The 22,642-nt window shown below is 35.1% G+C and overlaps 1 protein-coding gene across 2 annotated transcripts; it reads left to right on the top strand.

Annotated features, from left to right (window-relative positions):
* Positions 1-10,789: 10,789 nt before the first annotated feature.
* Positions 10,790-16,136, top strand: LOC131071119 (bark storage protein A). Of its 2 annotated transcripts, XM_058006831.2 has the most exons (6): positions 10,793-11,085; positions 11,171-11,238; positions 14,184-14,339; positions 14,837-15,076; positions 15,187-15,366; positions 15,474-16,136. In XM_058006831.2, exons 1-6 carry the CDS (start codon positions 10,863-10,865, stop codon positions 15,630-15,632), a joined length of 1,026 nt encoding a protein of 341 aa, XP_057862814.1. In that variant the 5' UTR covers positions 10,793-10,862; the 3' UTR covers positions 15,633-16,136. The 2 variants fall into 2 exon arrangements, with proteins under 2 accessions (XP_057862815.1, XP_057862814.1); XM_058006832.2 differs by lacking the exon at positions 14,184-14,339 and having other exon boundaries at positions 10,790-11,085.
* The last annotated feature ends 6,506 nt before the right edge of the window (positions 16,137-22,642 follow it).

Below are 22,642 nucleotides of genomic sequence, written 5' to 3'. Positions count from 1 at the left end.
AAAAAAAATCAACATCATTATCAAGTCTCTCATCAGGATAATAAAATCCTCTATCACGAAGCTTGATCAATCTATACTAGGTTCATAATTTTGGATATATCTTTCCTATTTTGAACCTAGGTTATATCAAAATCAAAATTGCACCAACATTGGAATCAAACAAACTTGTAAATTGTCAAATGATTATATGACTTTTAAGTATCACCTTAAGAAAAGAAAACCCAGTTATAAAGCTACTTAGAAAAGAATAAGATTCTTCTATATCAATCGCAAGATCTTATTAAAACATTGGATATTCCTACACCATTTTTGTCACTACTTACGTGGCTGCGGTTTGGAGTTTGACGGTGAAATTTTGCAAAGACGTTATTTTCAACAAAGAGATGCTTTATCACAACGAATAAACAATAGCGCTAAAATCAACAAAGCATATCTTCCTAAACCAATAATCACCTATTGACTTTGTTCTTTGGATATTTCAACAACTTTGAAATAATCGCATGCCAGTTTGGACTAGAGCCCAATACGAACAACTTAGAAAACAACAACAAATGGAGGAAGAAGATAATCTTGTATTCCAAACTTTTGGGTTTACCGCTGCTGACGAAGAAGCAGTCAATAACACCATTAAAGACCTCGAGAAAGATTTCAAATTTGATAGGCTAATGGAAAAATTGTTGGCAAAACAAAAATAGAAAAATCTCTTGATGTTGGCAAAATCTGGAGCTAAACTACCACAAGACTTTAACATAGAAAGCTTGAAACAAGATGTAGAGCCAAGTAACACCCAAAACATAGATGATCCAAATAACAAAGATATGAACAAAGAAAGTCATGAAGAAACAATGAAAGAAAGGGATGACACAAGAAAAGAGCAAACTGATAAAAGAACTCACGAAGAAACAAGAAGAAACTATGTGGATAATCCATTATCAAACCTTACCCAACAAATGCAAACTCTACAACAATAGATACAAGACATGCAAAATGGAACAAGCTCCAAGAAGTATTCATTAGAAGATATATTCCCATATCCTTTCGATAAGAATTTGAATATGATACCATTTCTGCAACATTGTGAGATTCCTAAATATGACAAATACGATGAAAAATCCGATCCTCCAGATCACATTAGGGAGTTTTATACTATGAGCATGGAATTTGCTCATGATGAAACTTACCTTATGTGTCTTTATCCTAGGAGTTTAAATGGACAATCAATGGAGTGGTTTTCAAGATTACCATCCGGAATCAAATCTTTTGAAGAACTTGTGAATAAGTTTATTTCACAATACTCCTATAATATAAGGAATGAGATAGTGATGCTGGATCTCTGCAATGTTAAACAAAAGAATGGTGAATCTTTTATGATCTTCTTACAATGATTTAAACTCATGTTTAATAGGTATCCTCGAGATGTACCTAATCAAGAAAAAATGGACATATTCATTGATAATCTTATCAGTAAAATGAGTTATCAACTATGAATGTAATGTCCTCCCTCTTTTGCCAAAATGATCGAGAATGGTCTGAAAATAGAGAACGCAATGGTAAAGAAAGGAGAACTAAAACTTTACAATAATTCATACAACAACAATTCCAACAACAATTCCAACAACAACAACAATAACAATGGCAAACCCAAGTTCTGGTCAAAGAATAGGAATGTCAGCAATGAAGGAAATAACGATAATAGTACTACAAAACAACAACAACCAATTTTTAATCTATCAAGTCAAATCCCAAGCAATAATAATCTAGAAAACAATAAAGCCAAGTCCTTTTTCTCCAATCCTCGAAGGAAATTCACAAAAATTAGAGAACCTTTGGAATCAGCTCTATAAACTCTGCTTGCCAACAAATTGACTGTTTTACCAGAAGCAAGAAGTTATGAACCACTAGTCAAGCCAAATTGGTGGAATGACAATCATTTTTGCAATTACCATCGGAATAAAGGACACCTAACAAATGATTGTCAAAGATTGAAACACCTTATCCAAGATCTAATCGATAATGGAACCATCACAGTGGAGAGCCATAAGACAAACGAATCACACCTAGCTTTCAAAACTCCACTTCCAAATTATGACAAAGGTGAACCATCACAATTAAAAGATGACAAAGGGAAAGGCAAAGTGAATTCCACTTATACATATGATGATGTGGTAAATGTGAATATTGTTAAAGATAATCTATCTTTAGAGCCAATCAATGTTATTACTAGAAGCAAAGCAAAGGTTACCTTTCCAGGTATAGCAAAAGATCCAACATCCACTTCACAACAATACAATTTAGTAGAGCAATTACAAAGAATACCCGCTCAAATATCAATTCTATAACTTCTCAAGGTTTCACCTATGCATAAGGAAATTTTGGAGAAAGCTTTAGTAGAAACAATAGTTTCAAAAGATTTGGATATAGATCAATTCCAAAACATGGTAGGACACCTTATAGCTCCTCACTGCTTATCGTTTTTTGAAAATTATGACGCATCCTTACAACATCCTCACATTGCTCCCTTACATGTTGAAGTTTCCATTAATAAAACTCGTGTAAAACGTGTACTCATAGATGGAGGAGTCGGCTTAAATATTTGTACATTAAGTTTGATAAAAGCTTTGGGAAATTCAGAAAATGCAGTGTAAGTGCACAAAGATGGTGGTCAAAAAGGGGGTATAAGTGGACACTTTTTTTCTGAAATCAGGTGAACCTAAACTTGGAGGCAAAATTTGAAAGTCATCCACTCAAGATATGAAGATAATCAAAGAACAAATATTGTAGTACTCTGAATCTAGTTTCCAAACTATTAAACTTTTTCAAAATTGGATAAGATTAAGGGGGTCAAATCCTTCGCACACAAAAAACAAACCCTGATTTTTTCAGAAAAACATAACATAGTGTTTGACGTGCGCATCAAAAAAGTCATAGTTCGATTTAGTATTTTGGAAAATCCTTTGGTAGAAAGATAGTTAAGAGTGAGCACTAGAAGATGTGTATTTTTTTTTTTTTTGATGAGTATTTTTTTTTTTATGATTTTTCCAATCGAGCACATCCTGAAAATTAGGTACCTGTTCATGCGTGAAGCATAAGTTGCACTAAAAAATTCAAAAATACAATTTTTTTTTTTTAAATTGTAAAGAATCAAGTGCACTACAATAATATATAAATCTTTTAAAATTTGGATAAGTATATCAAAAGTTATTAAAAAAATGGTGCACATATGTCTGTGAGAACTATGGAGACACTGGTAAAAGAAATTCAATAATAATATGTTATTGTTGTTCAAATTTTAAAAAACTTATATGGTTAGAAAGCTCAGAAGATGGGTAAAAATATGGTGGAAATTTTAGAAATACCCACTTGATGAAGTGTAAACCTGATGATGACAAAGTCGAGAAACCAAGTTGATAAAATAAAACACATCAAAAAGGAGGGAAATGGAGGGAAATCAAACTTCCAAACTGTAGTTTTGTCAACCAGGCCTATTTCCAAGCCTAAACAGTCAAAAGCGCGCACGGGGGTACCTATGGTATAAAAAACGCGTATGGGGTACTTATGGTGTAAGAAGCGCGTACAGTCTATGTTTACTATAAAAAACATGTACGTGCTATTTTTACTATAAAAAGCGCGTACACGCTATTTATAGTATAAAAAGTGCGTACGTGCTATTTATAGTATAAAAAGTGCGTACGTGCTATTTATAGTATAAAAAACGTGTACATGTTATTTATAGTACAAAAAGCGCGTACGCGCTTTTAATGTTTAAATTTTGGGAGTGTGTATGGTATGATATTGTATATATAATATGTGTATATATATAATATATAATTTATATATAATATAAAAATATATAATATATAATATTTATATATATGTATATAATAATATATAATATATTAAGTATATATATACTGTAGACACCCAAAATTGTCATGTCTAATTAAATAAATATTTTATTTATTTATTTAATTATCTAAGCTTAATTCTTCTATTAATTAAATAAATCTTTGTTTATTTAATTAATTCATTTATCCTCTTCTAGCCTTATTTCTCATTTAAATAAATACATTTATTTATTTAAATTATCATTTTCCTAAATTAAATAAATATTTTATTTATTTAATTAATCCCACTTCTTCTATTAATTAAATAAATCTTTATTTATTTAATTAATTCATTAACCTTTTCTACCCATGACACATGTCATTCATCTCTTAATTCATACACTACCTACCCCTTTCATTATTTTATTATTTCTTTTACCTACCCTCTAATCATAGCCGACCTCCTTTTACGCCTCTCAATCGTATCCCTCCATTTCATATAGTGTCTTCTATATAAGGAGATGCTTCCTTCATTATCAAACCCTAATGATTCATGCTAATGAATTTTATACACTTGACTACACTACGATCCTACTTGCAACCACATTCCGTTCTTTGTTGAGCTCTTGTGCACATAAAATCTGAGAGCAAATATATCAAGCAAGATCAATGGAGATAGGAAGAATGGAGATCCAAACCCTATTAGACATGTGATGGTATAATCTTTGTGATTTCGTTTGATTTGCATTGTCTTAGGTAATCTTCATATGTTATGGTGGATCTTTGTTGTTGTTAGGCTAAGGTTTTGTGGTTGAATTCATTTAGCCTTTCAATATTGTTATTATTGTTATCCATTTTCACCATATACATATACACACATATGTGTGTATCTATGTGTATTGTCTCCCTCTCTCCCCCTCTCAAGCACGTACAAGGTCTCTCTCTCTCTCTCTCTCTCTCTCTCTCTCTCTCTCTCTCTCTCTCTCTCTCTCCAATATATATTCTTTTTGTTTGCATATATATAAGGTGATAATAAGATTGACAAGGTGGTCAGTTTTCTTTTTCTTTTTAAAGAAGATAGGATATAAAGTAGAACGATTGAAGAAAATGAGTGTATTGGTTTCTTTGGATTGTGTGGATGTATTGGTTGGATAATATTTATGGGTCGTATGGTGTACTAAGGGGTCATATGGTGTATTATGACCCCTTAGGTGTTGTTATGGGTCATATGGTGATCTATGATCCCTTAGGACACCATATGACCCCTTAGGACTCCATATGGTGTCGTTATGGGTCATATGGTGTCCTAAAGGGTCATATGGTATTCTATGACCCCTTAGGACTCCATATGGTGTCGTTATGGGTCATATGGTGTCCTAAAGGGTCATATGGTATTCTATGACCCCTTAGGATACCATATGATCCCTTACATGTCATTATAGGTCCTATGGTGTGCTAAGGGATCATATAGTGTCCTATAACCCCTTCGGATACCATATGACTTCTTAGATGTTGTTAGGGGTCGTATTGTGTTCTAAGGGTCATATGGTGTCCTATGACCCATTAGGACACCATATGGTATCATTATGTGTCTTATGTTGCCGTATGACCTCTAGGATACCTTATGACCACTTAGGACACCATATGGTGTCATTAGGGGTCATATGGTGTCCTAAGTGGTCACATAGTCTCCTACGACCCCTTAGGACACTATTTGACCACTTAGGACTCCATATGGTGTCATTATGGGTCGTATGGTGTCCTAAGAGGTCATATAGTGTTTTATGACCCCTTAGGATACCATTTGGTGTCATTATGGGTTGTATGGTGTGCTAAGGGGTCATATGATGTCTTATGACCCCTGAGGACTCCATATGACCTCTTACATGTCGTTATGGGTCATATGGTGTCCTAACAGGTCATATGGTGTTCTGTGATCCCTTAGGACACCATATTATCCCTTAGGACTCCATATGGTGTTGTTATGGGTTGTATGGTGTCCTAAAGGGTCATATGGTATTTTATGACCTCTCAGGACACCATATGATCCCTTAGATGTCATTAGAGGTCACATTGTTTCCTAAGAGGTCATATGGTGTCCTATGACCCCTTAGAACACCATATGACCCCTTAAGACACCATACGACCCATAACGACACCATATGGTGTCCTAAGGGGTCATAGGATGCCATATCACCCCTCAAGATACCATACAACCCATAACAACACCATACGGTGCCCTAAAGGGTCATATGGTGTTCTATGACCCCTTAGGATACTATTTCGCTTCATTATAGGTCCTATGGTGTTCTAATGGATCATATAGTGTCATATGACCCCTTAGGACACCATATGACCCCTTAGATGTTGTTAGGGGTCGTATTGTGTTCTAAGGATCATATGGTGTCCTATGAGCCATTAGGACACCATATGGTATCGTTATGTGTCTTATGTTGTCGTATGACCCCTAGGACACCTTATGACCACTTAGGACACCATATGGTGTCATTAGGGGTCATATGGTGTCCTAAGGGGTCATATGGTCTCCTACGACCCCTTAGGACTCAATATGGTGTCATTATGGGTCGTATGGTGTCCTAAGAGGTCATATAGTGTTTTATGACCCCTTAGGACACCATTTTGTGTCATTATGGGTTGTATGGTGTGCTAAGGGGTCATATGGTGTCTTATAACCCCTTAGGACTCCATATGACCTCTTATGTGTCGTTATGGGTCATATGGTGTTCTAACGGGTCATATGGTGTTCTATGATCCCTTAGGACACCATATGATCCCTTAAGACTCCATATGGTGTCATTATGGGTCGTATGGTGTCCTAAAGGGTCAAATGGTATTCTATGACCTCCTGGGACACCATATGACCCCTTAAGACACCATATGACCCATAATGACATCATATGGTGTCCTAGGGGGTCATAGGATGCCATATGACCCCTCAGGATACCATAGAACCCATAACACCACCATATGGTGCCCAAAAGGGTCATATGGTGTTCTATGACCCCTTAGGACACTATTTGGCATCATTATAGGTCCTATGGTATTCTAAGGGATCATATAGTGTCCTATGACCCCTTAGATGTTGTTAGGGATCATATTGTGTTCTAAGGGTCATATGGTGTCCAATGACCCATTGGACACCATATGGTATCGTTATGTGTCTTATGGTGTTGTATGACCCCTAGGACACCTTATGACCACTTAAGACACCATATGGTGTCATTAGGGATCATATGGTGTCCTAAGGGGTCATATGGTCTCCTACAACCCCGTAGGACACTATTTGACCCCTTAAGACTCCATATGGTGTCGTTATCAGTCGTATGGTGTCCTAAGAGGTCATATAGTGTTTTATGGGTCGTATGGTGTGCTAAGGGGTCATATGGTGTCTTATGACCCCTTAGGACTCCATATGACCTCTTATGTGTCGTTATGGGTCATATGGTGTCCTATGATCCCTTAGGACACATGCATGGATCCCTAGGATACCATATGACCCCTAAGAATACCTTTTGACCCTAGAGAGGGAGAGAGGGGGAGGAGAGGGAGGCAATGGGAGAGAGATACACCTAAGAGATGAGGAGACTGAGATAGAGACTGAGAGGGAGAGACAAGAGATAAATGAGAGAGAGAGAGAGAGAGAGAGAGAGAGAGAGAGAGAGAGAGAGAGAGAGAGAGAGAGAGAGAGAGAGAGAGAGAGAGAGGTGGATAGAGGGATTGGGAGAGAAAGAGAGACCTAAGAGGTGAAGGGAGGAAAGGTGAGAGAGAGAGAAAGAGAGGGTGAGAGATAGAGAGAGTCTGAGTGAGAGGGAGGAAGGGGTGGAAGGATATTACAAGAGACTAGAGAGAGAGAGGTGCGAAGAGAGGGAGAGAGTGAGAAAGAGGTAATGAGAAAGGGAGAGAGGGAGGGAGAGGGGAGAGGGAGAGAATGAGAGAGACACACCTGAGAGAAGGAGAGAGAGAGATAGAGAGAACGAGGATGAGAGGGAGAGACTTCAGAGAGAGAGAGACTTTATAGAAGAGGAGAGAGAGAGAGATAGATAAAGGTTGATAGCCAGAGATGTGATAGAGAGAAGGAGAGAGACTTGAGAGAAAGAGAAATGGAGCGAGAGGGGGAGAGATAAAGAGAGTTAGAGGGAAAGAAATACTTGACAAAGGAAGAGAAAGGGAGGGGGAGGGAGAGGGAGAGAATGAGAGAGAGAGACACTGAAGAGATGGGGAGAGAGTGAGAGATAGAGATATTTGAGAGAGGGGGAGAAAGAGAGGGATATATGAAAGAGAGAAAGAGGGTGAGGGAGATGAGAAAGAGACGGAGAGATACCCGAGAGAGGGAAGAAAGTAGAGAGAGAGATGCCTAAGAGACAAAAAGGTAGGGGTTAAGGAAGAGAGAGGGGGAATGTAGGGAAGAGATGAGAGACATAATGCTGATATAAGCATGTTGATTACTGAAATTTGACTAAGTCTAAAATTTATAAGAATACTCAAAAAACTAGAATCTGCATTATAACTCTTAGAGATCTGGAACCACTCTCAAACATCCTGACAATATATACATAAAATATAACTTAAAGTATAAGTCACTTATACTTAAATGTTATATTTTATGTATATATCCTACTGAAAAACCTAATGGAATGTAAGTGAATTGCATTTTATTGACAGACAGAACCGCGTACGTGATTTTAGTTTGTAAACCGTGTACGCAGTTAGTATGCTTTAAACCACGTACGTGGTTAGTATTATTTAAACCGCGTACGCGGTTAGTATGTTTTAAACTGCGCATGCGGTTTAGCTTTGGTTAGGCTCGGCAAAACGAGCCTAAACGCGTATTGGGTTCTTTAAATTTGAAATACCCCGTGCGCGTTTTGGTGTTTTTCATGCTTTTTTTTTGGTGTGTCCACTTTTCTGACCACCATCTTTGTGCACTTACCCTGCAATGGACCCGAAAAACAAAATAACCATCAAGGCTTATGATGAAGCAGAACGTTCTTCTAAAGGAACTATTGTGCTACCAATAAAAATAGGACTTGTGGAAAGGGATACATTGTGTGAGGTTTTAGATTTGAACCTCTCTTACAACATTCTTTTTAGGACGACCATGGATTCACAAGATACAAACAATTCCTTCTACATATCATCAATGTGTAAAATTTCTTTATGAAGGATAAGAGATCACTATAATTGCAGATTCTAGTCAATATTGCAATAATGTGAAGCCAACACAAGATACAAGAGTTCCACATAACAGAGAATCATTATATCCTACCAATGAAATTCAAGCAAAGTTATGGGAAACTTTTGAGGAAAAGCTCAAATTAAATGATGAAGGAATGAGAAAATATTCTTTGCATAATTTTCCACTTTCCCCTAAGTCATATGGAAAGCCTACAGATATTCAATCAAAGACATCAGAAAGATCAAAACATATGTTTAAAGGGACATTTGTTAGTGCTGGAACTCTTGAAGAAGAAAATGACGACAAAGACATTCTTGGTTGGTTGTACAAGGATGAAGATAAAACTATAGCAATAGCAACAGAAGTCAATATCCCCATAAAACAATATGGCAAAGGTTATGAAATCATGCAAAAAATGAGATATGAAGGAAAAGGACCAATTGGTAAGTGACATCAAGGTATTTCAGAACCTATTTGTCCACACTCGCAATCCAAAGAAGATAGTCATTATAATTATAATTTTATAAAAAAGTATTAAAATAGAGTTGATTCCTGAAACCCTATCCAATCCTGTCTGAAACCCTATCCAAAATAGAGTTGATTCCTTCCTCTTTTTCCAATGACATGGTTCTCTTCATGCCCTCTCGGTTGATCGGGTTCTCTGTTCTCCCAAGTTTGTTCTACCTTTGTTTGAATGATCTCCCTCTTTTTTGCTCTTCCCAAATTGTTAACTTCAATGCCTGCAACTGCCCCCATAGTTGACAAATCACTTCCAAACAATTCGGCCAAGCCAAAATGAAACAAAGACAAAAATTGAGATTAGTCTAATGCTCCTGCACCATGTTTGGACCTATATCTCTTCACCCCTCTATCTTCACATCTCTCTACCTCTCTATATATCATTTTCTATCTCTATTTTTGTCTTTCTATCTCTCCTCCTATCTCTCCATATCCATATATTTGTCTCTTTCATCTCTATTTATCACCATCCACACCCCATCCCCATTCGCATCTCTATCTCCCTTTATATCTTTTTCCCCAATTTCTCCTTACCCCTCTCTCTCTCACCCTCACTCTCACTCTCCAAAAACAAGACCATTTTTTTTATAATTGACCTTGCACACCTTTTCAGCGTACCCATTGCATACTAAGATGCAATTGTTGGTATTTTAGCTCACAAATACTTTTCTATGGGCATAACTCTTACACCTCTTTCAGATAGAATGCTAATTTTTAATTATTATAATCCTCAAAACCTTTCTAGGGGAGAGGACCCAGTAGTTGTGCAACCTAACTTTGCGCTTCTCAAAATCTTACATGGAAATTTCAAATCACTCTGAATTTTTTACAGCAGCTTATTTGGCAAGTCTTCTGCTTATAACTAAAGTTTCAGGGCCACATCATCAAATATGATGCCACATCAGCATGTTTTTTGCCAACGTGTCCAAAACAGCCCAAAAAAAAAGTGAGACCAATAGGTGTGCAAAAAGGCTCCAATACTTGTGCAGCTAATGTGGCATCACATGATTGGTTACTTTTCACAACAAATGGTCTATTTCATTCAATTATTGGTACTTATCATACAACTATTGGTGCAATATTGTACAAAAGTTGGACATTAAATCCCCAAGTATGAAGTATTAAATCAACAACTACTATCACAAGAATTGGAACGCACTCAACTAGTGGATCCTTTCCCCAATGTTGTACATGATTTTTTTATCTGCCCCCACAATTTGTTTTTAATTAACAAGTACTAACTGTAGATTAAACGAAAGATTCCTTCTCCGAATTACAAGCCCAACCTCTCTTCCAATCACAACTTATTTTGGGTTTCCAAAATGACGCTCAAGCTGTTGGTGTTTATTCATCTGCTACTGCTCATTTTCATGGCGGTTGGATGTAATGCACAGCACTCGCCAGAGGACTTTGACCAGGTCAATTTAATTAACAGTGCTGGCCCTTATTTGGGCCTGGTTGTTCCCAACTCTTTTGAATTGGCGCCCCTACTAGATCCCTCGACTTTTATACCCAGTAAAAATGTTTCGCACATAGATCTCTCTGGTAACTTTTTTGCCCACTCATTCTTACATTGAAAATTTCTAGGTTTTCATACAATGTAATTATCTGCATACTTCATGTTATGCAGGAAGGAGATTCCATGTAGGAATCATTGCAGATCAGAAGGTCATTGTTGTCATGACAGGGCTGGCAATGGTAATTGGCCGATAGGCTTTATTAGCTCAACTTTTTTGATGATTGAAATTCTTTTATCTGACTGACTGAAAAAAATTAGTTAAGCCCAATTTTTTTCCCCCAAATTTATGTAAAGGAAAATATATTTTATTTTTATTAAAGCCCTGGTATTCTGTATGCTCCCAAAACTCAGTCGCTCAAACTTGGGCGTTTACTGCAGCAATTTGCTTATTCACGAGTTTTACAGAATATAAAAGGTGAGCAGCTCCTTTCCATAGTTGCATGTTTTCGTTTGTGAGATTGACAGTAAAAAAGATCATGTTTCATTCAAAACTGTTTTAGGGGTTTCAATGAGAATATGATCTTGGTTCGAGCCCTGTTGAGTCTGGTTGCATTTTTGGGTATATACATAGATAGGAAAGAGGGAAATAATAGCATCTAGGTGTCTGGATATGCTACGCAAAATCTGTTTCAGTGTACACCAATATTAAGCAACATACTTCAAAGGATCTTCGCAGGATCGGAAAAATTTATCTGTACAGTTTGGCAGTTGAATAGAAGACGGCATAAAACCTGTTGATGGCCGCATCTTTCCCTCGCATGTGAACATTCTGTTTTACAAATTCTTTCCAGGTGTGATTTCAATGGAAATGTTCATCATCAACCAGATATGTAACTGTTTTGGGGTTTGTGTGAATAAGGGTTTTATGTTTGCTTTTAGCAATAGAGAATAAAATTCGCCCTTTCTAAGCTTTTTGCCATTTGAGAAATTTTGTTAAAAAGATAATGTTCAGTGTTTCATTCATTGTTGCTGGAAATAGCCAGTAAATGGCATCTGTTTGGTTGAAACTGTGTGTATTTATAATGGCATTTTGAATAGGATTTACTGTTTGTGTATTTCGAAATACAATGGCGTTCTGAATAGGATTTACCATTTCACCCATAGCTATATATTTAAAAGGATTTTGGCAATGATGCAAGCTTTTAGTGATTATTGCTTTATAATCACTATCACTAGAGGGTTTTGATTTGTAACCAAGATAAATTTTTTAAAAAAATTTATTTATAAAGGTTTCTCAAATTTCTTTTGAGCCCCCTGTTTATAATAATCATTGTGCTGTGATCTTAATTTGAAAACTCACTAAAATCATTTTTGCCAAGGATAAACGTTTGAAGTTTTCCCCAGTTGATGAATATTTTTTCCTTGCTCTAATCCGCATAAACTTCTAAAAGCTGTATCACAATGGTTTGGTCTGAGGATAGAAGTCACAATAAAGTTTTCAATCATTGATTGTAAGAATGGCATGCTGTAGCACGATAATTTGTAAATCATATGCATGATTCAAACACAAATGCAGTTTGACAGAGTTTTACAAACGTTGTTTTGGACAGATTAGTTCACTGGCCATTTAGATGAGATGAACATGCAGTAGTGAAGAAATTATAGAGTGGAGAGTTTTGATGATAAGTGGATAATGTGGGTATTTTTAAGATATACATGAAAAAAAAAAATTCTAGATCTTTTAAATTTTAGGATATATGTCAGCAAGTTACATAAATAAATCTAATGCTAAAAAGTAACTTTCATATAAATTTTTAAATGTTTCATATTGAATTAAAAGATATTAGCATTGAGTTTTGATATATTCCTCTATTTCTATTTCTGTATCTTCCTTCATCTCTTTATATCTTTATATCTTACTTTCTCTTTCTAAATCTTTTTATCTCTTCCTCCTTGTTTTCATTTTTGCTTTATACAAATGTGAGTGCATTATATAACAATAATGTGTTGTAACATGCTATAACATATTTGTGCTTGCTTTGGATATTGACGATTCTTAGGGTTGCATCACTTTCAATGTTAAATTAAAAAATTAAAAGTTTTCAACCTTTTTAATATCTTTCAATGTTAAGTTCAAAAATTAAAAGTTTTCAACCTTTTTAATATATTTTTTTCCCTAACTGTAATCTGCATAAATTCCTAAAAGTTGTATCACGAAGGTTTGGTCTGAGGATATAAGTCATAGGAAAGTTTTCAATCATTGTAAAGATGGTATGCTGGAGCAAATTAATTTGCAATTCATATGCATGATTCAAACACCAATGTAGTTTGACAGAGTTTTACAGACGTTGTTTTGGACAGATTAGTTTACTGACTATCTAGATGAGATGACTATGCAGTATTGAAGGAATTACAGAGTGGAGACTAAGTTGGCTTTCATATTTTAGAATTATGGAAACATCTTTTTAGACCTTTCGTTTCAGTTTATGCAGAGGTTCCAAACTCTGGTTTTGATCAGGGTGTTTTGAATTTTGATGATAAAGGGATGGTGTGGGTATTTTTAAGATACACATGCAAACTTCTTTTCCTAGATTTTTCAATTTTAGAATACATTTCATTAAGTTACATACGGCTTACTCTCTGAAAGCAATTTTCATTGGCACAAATATTTAAATGTTCTATTTTGAATTAACAAGCTATTAGTATTGACTGAATTTTAGATCTAAATCGATTTGGCACTGTCATGCTTCTTTTGGGAAAAAAACTCGGAACTTTCGCCCACATTCAAAAGAAATAAGTCTCTGTGATACAAAACCCCTTTGAAAATCTATGACCACTTGGTTGATAAGAAACTCTTCCAATCCAATTCAGATATCTGAATGAAAATGAAACTTTATTGAATGAGGAGAAATCAAAGTAGAATTAATTTGTCTTAAACTCAATTCTATTTAAATTATAATCACAACAATGGCGTGATTTTATAATCTCACAAATCTAAAAGTTTCTTACCAATCTATTTTTTTTTTAAATATTACATAAAAAATAATTGATAGTTTAAAAGAAAAATAATCCTTACCCTTTAACCTTAATCGAAAATAATCTTAAAACATATCATTAATAGTAGCAGGCCTCAAGTCACTTAAACTCACAGCACATAACCACTAATGCTGTTATTTGGGTACAGATGAATGCAGCAATGACCACACAGCTTCTGTTGAGTTTCTTCCGCATAAAAGGAGTAGTGCACTATGGAACTGCTGGAAATGCAAACTCTGGCTGTAATACTGGTGACGTTACTATTCCTCGCCAATGGGCACACACCGGCCTATGGAATTGGCAGGTTCTATTAAATTTCATACGTTTTTCAATAGATTTTTTTAGTAACATTTAAGATGGGTACATTTAAGATGGTTTTATTTTTTTTCATATAAAAAGAATAAAAATTTATTAAATATAAAGAAGATTATAAAGCAAGAACGATCAACAGTCTAACAAAAATAGAAATTTTCAGTTCTATTCTTCTTAATTAATTATTTTTATACATGAAATAAATCCAAAGATAAATGTCCCTTAAATCTCATATTTTTCAGATGTCAGACAGTCCACTACTCTATTCCACTTTTTAAAAATATGACAAAAAATAACAGATTTTAAAACCTTGAACATTGAAAAAGTTATTTTCTCTGAAGAATAATACTTGTTTTGTTTTATTTTCTTGATTTCTCATTTTAGTATTAAATTTCAATATTGTCTTTGGAATTTAAAATTTAAAATAAATTCCAATAAATATACCCTTCCCAATCTGATATATACTGAAATGTTAGTTTTATTGAGAAGACCTATGGACAAGGAGAGGACGACGAGCTTGCCTGGGAATCCAATGGAGACTACACTCGTGATATTGGGTATATTCATTTCGCCAATTACAGTACAGAAGAAAGCTGTGATAATCTATTAAATAATGTTTGGTTCAACCCAGACGAGATTTTCCCGAAGAATGGCATTCCAGAGGTTAGAGAGCATGCATTCTGGGTTAATGTATCTGAAACCTATTATAATCTTGCAGAGCAGCTACAGGTAATTCAATTCATATTATCTCATTTATATTCTTGCTGAGAGAATAAGTTATACATATGATTTCTAATTACCTTTGTGTTTGAATCTGTAAACTCTGGAATATTGAACAGAATGTAACACTAGAGTCCTGCATCAACTCTACAACCTGCCTGCCCACCACACCAAAGATTGTGAAAGTAGAAAGAGGATGCAGTGCCAGCATTCTTGCTGCTAATGCTGCTTACAAAAATCTTCTTCATGAAAAATTCAATTGCACTCTCATTGATATGGAGAGTGCAGCAGTGGCATTGGTAATAATATATATTATAATGGCTTGTAATGTATTTGTATGGTTCCCTGATGATATGTGCTTATGTTGCTTGTTTTTTCTGTTACCCTTTTTCTTTCTGATTTGCAGGTTAGCCTGAGTATGGGGAAGCCATTCATTATAATCAGAGCACTCTCTGGTCTGGCTTTCAGCAACTTGGCAAGCAAAAATGCTGTGATTGCTCTCACCAAATTCTTTGAACTGCTTTCGGATAAACCTACAAATGGTATAGAGATGTATGATAAGTGATTTGAGGTCGTTCACGAACTGTTGTTTTTCTCAGAAAGAAAAACAGAGCATAACAGAGAATAAGAGAACTCAGAAGACAAATCAATTTCTGAGGCAATTCATTGGTTAATTAATTATTAAATTGATACTTGCTGAGGGAAATCTTAAGTGAGGGGTTGTCTTAATTCTTGTGGGCAGTTGTGCTCTGTTTGTTGTGGGTTGCCTGTAGTTTCTTTGGCAGTTTGTCTCTTTGGGGTTTCTATCCATTCTTTTTCTGGTAGGCGTGCTGGTTTTCTATGTCTATTCTTTTTAGCAGCATTGTTTTGTTTTAGTTGGAAGCTGTAAAGTCAGTTGTGCTAGTTTTTTGGTTGTGGTTTTTTATTGTTAATATCTTTGCGCAGCCTACTTTGTTGGGTTCTAGATCCCGGTAAAATCTATTGGGTTTTGGGTCCCTTCAAAACCTGATTGTATGGGGTTTCTGGTCCCCTTAAAACCTGTTTTCCCTTATTCAAAAACAGTTATATATAGACAAATTGCCCAAAGCAGGAAGCTTCTAGGTCATAAAAATGGCGGTACCCAAAACGGGGTTTTTAAAATAATAATCAAAACTGTCAACAACCAAAATTATTAAAAGTATATGAGGTGGTTGACAAGGCAGTCAACGTTTACATGTGGCACGATCATTGAGCATTGTCATTATTATTCTTCAATAATACTTTATTTTCTCTAGATCTTTAAGAAAATGATTTTGCTATGATAAATATGGGAGAGGATTAGTAGTTGACCATGTTTCAATATTTTTCACAATATTGGTTGTGACTTTAAAGTTGTTAGTGTTGGTGATGACTATCCATAATTGAATGCGATGTATTCATTAGATCTAAAAGCAACAAATCACTGATGCCACATCAAGACACCAATAAAACTTACCTAAAAGCAACAAATCACTGATGCCACATCAAGACACCAATAAAACTTACTTAGTGCACAAGTATTTTGTCTTCTTTTCTTTGATCTTTTTGGATACCTTGGCAAAAAGCACGCTAATATCGGAGGTATTAGTTGCGATACTTTTGGGGCTGTTCAGTTTTGCTTTTTCATTTATAAAGGGTATCATACAAATAATTACATGGAGGCTCTTCTCATTTTGTGTGCTATGGAGAGAGATTGTCTTTTTGGTTGGAGAAGGTTTATTTGTGAATCTGATTCACAAGTGCTGGTGAATATGTTGAATGGTCAACAGGTTGGTGATGTTAACTAGCACTGGTTATTTGACAAGTTCTCAGATTGAGTATCTCTCTAGAATCAATCATATCCCTCGAGACTGGAATAGAGTTGTAGATTGTTTGGTTAAATGGGCATCAGATTGAGGACATGACTGGAATATTGTAGATAGGGAACATTTGCCTATGAATTTAGCTTATATGTTGGGACAATTAGTTGTGGTGGATAAACTTGTGTAATTCTTTGTTGGGATGTGGATCCTTCATGTTTTATAAATCTTCACGCGTTCAATAAATTTTTACCCCTTTTGGAAAAATAAATAAAAATACTTTTAATAAATTTATAGTCAAATGTCAAATACTTAGTATGATTATAGAAGATTGAATTTGTTGGTATACCAATTGCAGAGCTATTATTATAATAAATAATTGTTGTTTTATTTTGTTTATATAAAATTTGATAAAAAAAAAAATTAGTCAAATTGTTTGACATGTTAATATTGTTATATATTGTCTTTGTTTATAGTAGTGAAATATTTGACTGATCATTTAGAAACAAAAACTGCACTTGACCCCAAGGTGAATATGTATCTTGGAAATAGACATAAACAAATAGATTTGGAGGAGAGATAGAGAGATAGAGGGGGGGAGAGAGGGAGAGATATCTCAATAGAGGGAGAAAGGGAGGTGAGATAGAGAGTAGACATAGATAAATAAAATGAAGATGGAGAGAGAGAGAGAGAGAGAGAGAGAGAGAGAGAGAGAGAGAGAGAGAGAGAGAGAGAGAGAGGAGGGGGTGTTGATTTTAACACTTTCAGATTAATGTAAATTCAGAAAATCAGAATTTAATTACTACTAAATTGATTAGATGAAAGATTTATAGTTTCCTAGAATTAAGCATAACCAAGAAATGAACAAAATAAGAACAAGATACGATTACCTTGGGAAAACCTCCTAGGAGGAAAAATCCAGCTAGAAAAAATCCTTAGATCTGATTATGGATTATATTCATATGAAGATTACAACACTTATCTCAAGTATTTGAAGGCGATTGCACTTAGGGTTGATTATGTCTTTCACAAGACCGCACTTTCACAAGTATCCCTTTACCACTTCCAACAACAATCAAGTCCAAACCTTAGGTCTGCGTTATGAAATTTGCACTTTGTTGGACTGCAACCTTGGCTCTCAATTCGCTCTCCTCATGGATGAATTTTGCACCTTTAATGGCAGAAATAATTCGCTGATATAACAAATGTGATTCGCTGTAGTACTGCTCCTTCAAACTTGCATTAGGTAGATGTAGATATTTCGCATGATAATGTATATATTGAATGTTTGATTGAGGAGAAGGTAACTTTACTTATATGATACTGTATCTAAAAATCCATTTATGTCGGCTCATACTCAATTGTTGACCTTTAATTTATTGTTTCTCCTTTAACCGAATGCATTAGATAGGGTTGGCCCTATTTTGTTTGGCACGTTAACTTTCATGTGGCGTGGAGTAGCGTGGGGTTTTTATGATGTGTCGTGAGGTATAGGGCCCAACCCTATATGTTGGAGAAGGGGTTGGCCCCTTAGGCAGATTCTAATGTTGCCCAAGGCAATTAGAATCCGCCATCCCTAATTACAATCAACACTCCCTCTTAATTAGGGAGAAAGATAATCTTACAACCAGGTTACAAGATTAGGGCCCAACCCTAAGTAATACATACAATGTTTAAATTGTAATCTGAACTTAGTTGTCAACTTCAAATACTCTTGAGGGAGGATCACAACAAGTAGCCACAAATAGTAGCCCATAGTATCTATCTTGTATTGCTTGCGGAGGGTGAAAAACTTTAACATGCACACTTGCAAGTCATGAATATATACACGATTATTCATGCACATCATGGAGTCATTCCATGCCATCGATCACTCATATCCATCACTCATTGTCTTTACAATGTAACATCATAATCTTCCATCTTGCACCCAAGCATAGAGTGGAGTTACATAATCATGGTTCTCCATAAGCATAAAATGAAAACATAGTCTTCCATCTTGCACACAAGCATATAATGGAATCTAATAAACATAATCCACCATCTTGCACACAAGCAAGGAATGGAATAACCATAATCAGAATATTGTAGTCTTCCATCTTGCACACAAGCGTATAATGGAACTACATAGTATAATCTTCTAGCTCGCACGCAAGCATAGACTGGATCCACCTTACATTGCCCACAGAGGGTGGAGAGGATCTTTTCTACCATCTTACATTGCCTGCAGAGGATGGTTAACAATTACTCTTCTCCCTGAGAAGATTACAATATCATCTTACATTGCCTGCAGAGGATGGTTAACAATTACTTTTCTCCCTGAGAAGATTACAATACCACCTTACATTGCCCGCAGAGGGTGGTTTGATACAACACAATGTATCACTGAGGTTGAGAGTCCCTCTCAATCAAGGTGGTGTTCTCCACAGCTCCAAGTCTATCTTTTGAAGTGCTCAAGCTTCAAGAGACTTGGTGAGAACATCCGCAACACAGGATTGTCCTGCCATAAAACAATGAATTGTCAGGTATCTCTATACAACCTTGATAATAAATCAAAACAACATAACAAGAATTTTGAGAAACCACACTGCTTCTTTTGATGCAACACTTGCAACAATGTATTTAGCTTCAGCATTACTCAATGCAACTAAGGACTGTCCATGTAGGTCCAAGAGATTGCAGCGGGTGAATGCTTGAAGTGTTTTCTTGTCCGTAACACTTCTTGACCAATCTGAACCTAAGCAGTTTCAACTCATAACCAACTATGCCTCGCAAGTATCTTAGGATGTGCTTGGCTGCAACACGATGAACATGTTTGGGCAAGCTTATGAACTGGCTAAGAGCATTCACTGCAAAGCATATGTCCGGTCTAGTGTTAACTAGATACATCAGTGATCCAATCAACTACATGTACTCTGATGGATCTACAAAATCAGAATTAGCTGCAGAAACACTTAACTTCTTTATGTTAGATTCCATAGAAGTAGACATAGGTTTACAATCCATCATTTTAAATCTTTTCAAAATATCAATAGTATACTTTCTTTGACTTAGAAAAAATTCATTAGACCTTTTCCATACTTCTAGACCTTGGAAATAATGCATTAAACCTAAGTCCTTCATTTCAAATTCTGAAGCTAGTTCTTTCTTACATCTAATGATAAGTTCATCTTTACCAGTAAGAAATAAATCATCCACATATCGAACTATAATTAATATTTCATCATTGGATAACTTAAAGTAGATGTTAGAGTCAGCATCATTTTTACAAAATCCTAAACTTAATAAGTTTTTATCAATTCTTTCATACCAAGCACGAGAGGCCTGTTTGAGGCCATAGAGGGCTTTCTCCAATCTGCACACCTGAATCTCATAACCCTTTAAGATATACCAAAATAGCTAGAACTCCCTCTCAACAACATATGTGTTCAATCACAACTTCCAAAGCACTCGAACTTTCTTCGAGTGTATGCCCATCCCAATAATTTCCCTTTGAAGAATTAGTATGCCTTGATTCAAAAGCACTCCAAGCCACTGAAAGATCCAATCAATATCCTGTACTCAAGGATAGGAAATCATACACTGAAGCATCAAGTTAGTTCAATCATAATGAAATTAAAAATGCTTGACCCAAGAAAAGAATTCCATGCTAATACTCATAATAAAAAGTAATCAACCAACATAAGTTAGAGTATACCAAAATCAGAAAGAGGCGCTCCCTCTTAACTTCTGCACAATCAATCTTTTATGTTAATCTCAAGGATACTATCCATCTATCTTTCAATAAGGTGGACCCATAGCACAATTGTTGAAATCAAATGTCATCAATAGAAAACGAAAATCCTAAGAGATCAATTGCGAAGTCTTTCAAGGAGGAATCACAAATAGAATCACAGATTTGTAGAAAATAGTTTCAGCCAATGAATAGCAACATTATGCAACGTTAGTAAGACAAGATATAAATTCAATCTCTTGGAGCAGACGACGGAGTAAGCACAATAAAGAAAACCTTACAAATCATCCAACCATGCCCCATCAACCTCTTATAGGAGAAGCGATGAATCTACAATTATCAGAACTCAAGATTCCATTAAGATCCATAGTTGATCATTATCTTTGGTATTACAAAACCAAACAAGAAAGATTTGCCCTAAAACGTCGAGAAAAAAAGGGATCTTTAATACACTTCTAAAACAAGGAGCCACACATAACTTCATAAAACATTTATAGTAGATCTCATTCTTCACATCAATGATCAGATTTGAAGGTTGAGAACATCGCAAAGCTATGTTCTAAAACACATGAATACTAGAACAACTTATTGGTGTAACAATAAACGAAAGTAATAGTTCACTCAAATCAGAAGAAAGAACATAGAAAAGACCACATACTAAATGCAACCATAATATCCATTAGTTCATCTATTGCAGTTTAGTCCAGAGGGAGTAATCAGAAATAAATCAAAATGAGTGAGCATTGATAAAATTGATCTAACAACAACATCATTTTGCAAAATCATATCAATAAAATACTCATTAGTTATACTTGTTCAAAACCAAATAGATCTCAAGGTAGTTTATGATAGTAGAAGAATCCCATACATCAAAAAGAACATGAAGAAGATCTATATTTTACGAACTACAAGGCTGTGTAATAGACAAGAGAAATAAGTTTCTTCATCTAGCATTAACCCTTGCATACTACGAACATGATTGCAGATCATCTTTCAACTAAACTTTTCTATCAGGAACACCTATTAATAAAATTACACATAGGCCAAAATATTAAGTCAAAGTGATCTCGATCTGTTCATTAAAAGTTCATCTCCATAATTAATAGAACATAAAATTCCTACACCTCAGTCGATATACTTATATCAATGATGTCAAGGCAAACAATCATTAGCTCCTCATAACTGTACACATCTCCATAAGTCGTTCATGTCAAGTAGAATTCAAGTTAAAAAAAATGTCATGAATGAAGATCATTTAAAAAACATAACTCAACCAAGCATAGCTACTCACTTAGAATGCATATAAGTATTCATCACAAGAATACTTAGAACTTTTAGATCAAAAGTCAATAAATAGAACCAGTCCACATAATAACAATATCTAAATTACATGTGCAGAGAACATAACAAGCATTTAGATCATAGTTATATAGATAACAACTATGGATGATGAGTCCAAGACATTCCTGATTCCAGTCAAAGTATTAACGAAGAATCGATCTATAATACCTTGCAATACTCAAGCAGAAATTTAGAATATCTTCTAAGTTCCAAAAAAAAGAGAGTATGCAAATCATGATGATATCTAAATAATGTTCTATATTAGATAAGTCTACCAACTAAGGCAATTAGAATCATAAAATCAATACGACCTAGAACTAGGTCAACCAAACGATAATACTTCAATCCTATGGATAAGCTGAGTATAATAATCAAGAATGTAACGACTCAAAAATACTTAGCTTGAATGATGCTGAAGAGTCAGATCTTCAAACATACTGGATCACGATGTGACCATGCTAAACCTTTGATCACAAAACCTTTTCAATCTTTCCTTAATCTTGGAACCTGTCATCAATTATACGACAGCAAGAAAGTGCAAGTTCTAGACTACAAGATGCTAGATCTTATTATGGTTAGTACAACTTGGCTATGATACAATGTTGATTTTAACACTTTCGGATTAATGTAAACTCAGAAAATCAGAATTTAATTACTAACTAAATTTATTAGATGAAAGATTTA

Source organism: Cryptomeria japonica, chromosome 11 (genome assembly GCF_030272615.1).
Source record: "Cryptomeria japonica chromosome 11, Sugi_1.0, whole genome shotgun sequence".
Taxonomy (NCBI): Eukaryota; Viridiplantae; Streptophyta; class Pinopsida; order Cupressales; family Cupressaceae; genus Cryptomeria; species Cryptomeria japonica.
The sequence above is the reverse complement of the archived record's forward strand: the minus strand, read 5'-3'. Positions and strand labels throughout refer to the sequence as shown.

Coding starts and splice junctions, on each gene's coding strand:
- LOC131071119 (XM_058006831.2), top strand. CDS start 10,863: ATGACGCTCAAGCTGTTGGTGTTTATTCATCTGCTACTGCTCATTTTC. Junction 11,086..11,170: donor TTCGCACATAGATCTCTCTG/GTAACTTTTTTG, acceptor CATGTTATGCAG/GAAGGAGATTCCATGTAGGA. Junction 14,340..14,836: donor CCGGCCTATGGAATTGGCAG/GTTCTATTAAAT, acceptor TTTATTGAGAAG/ACCTATGGACAAGGAGAGGA.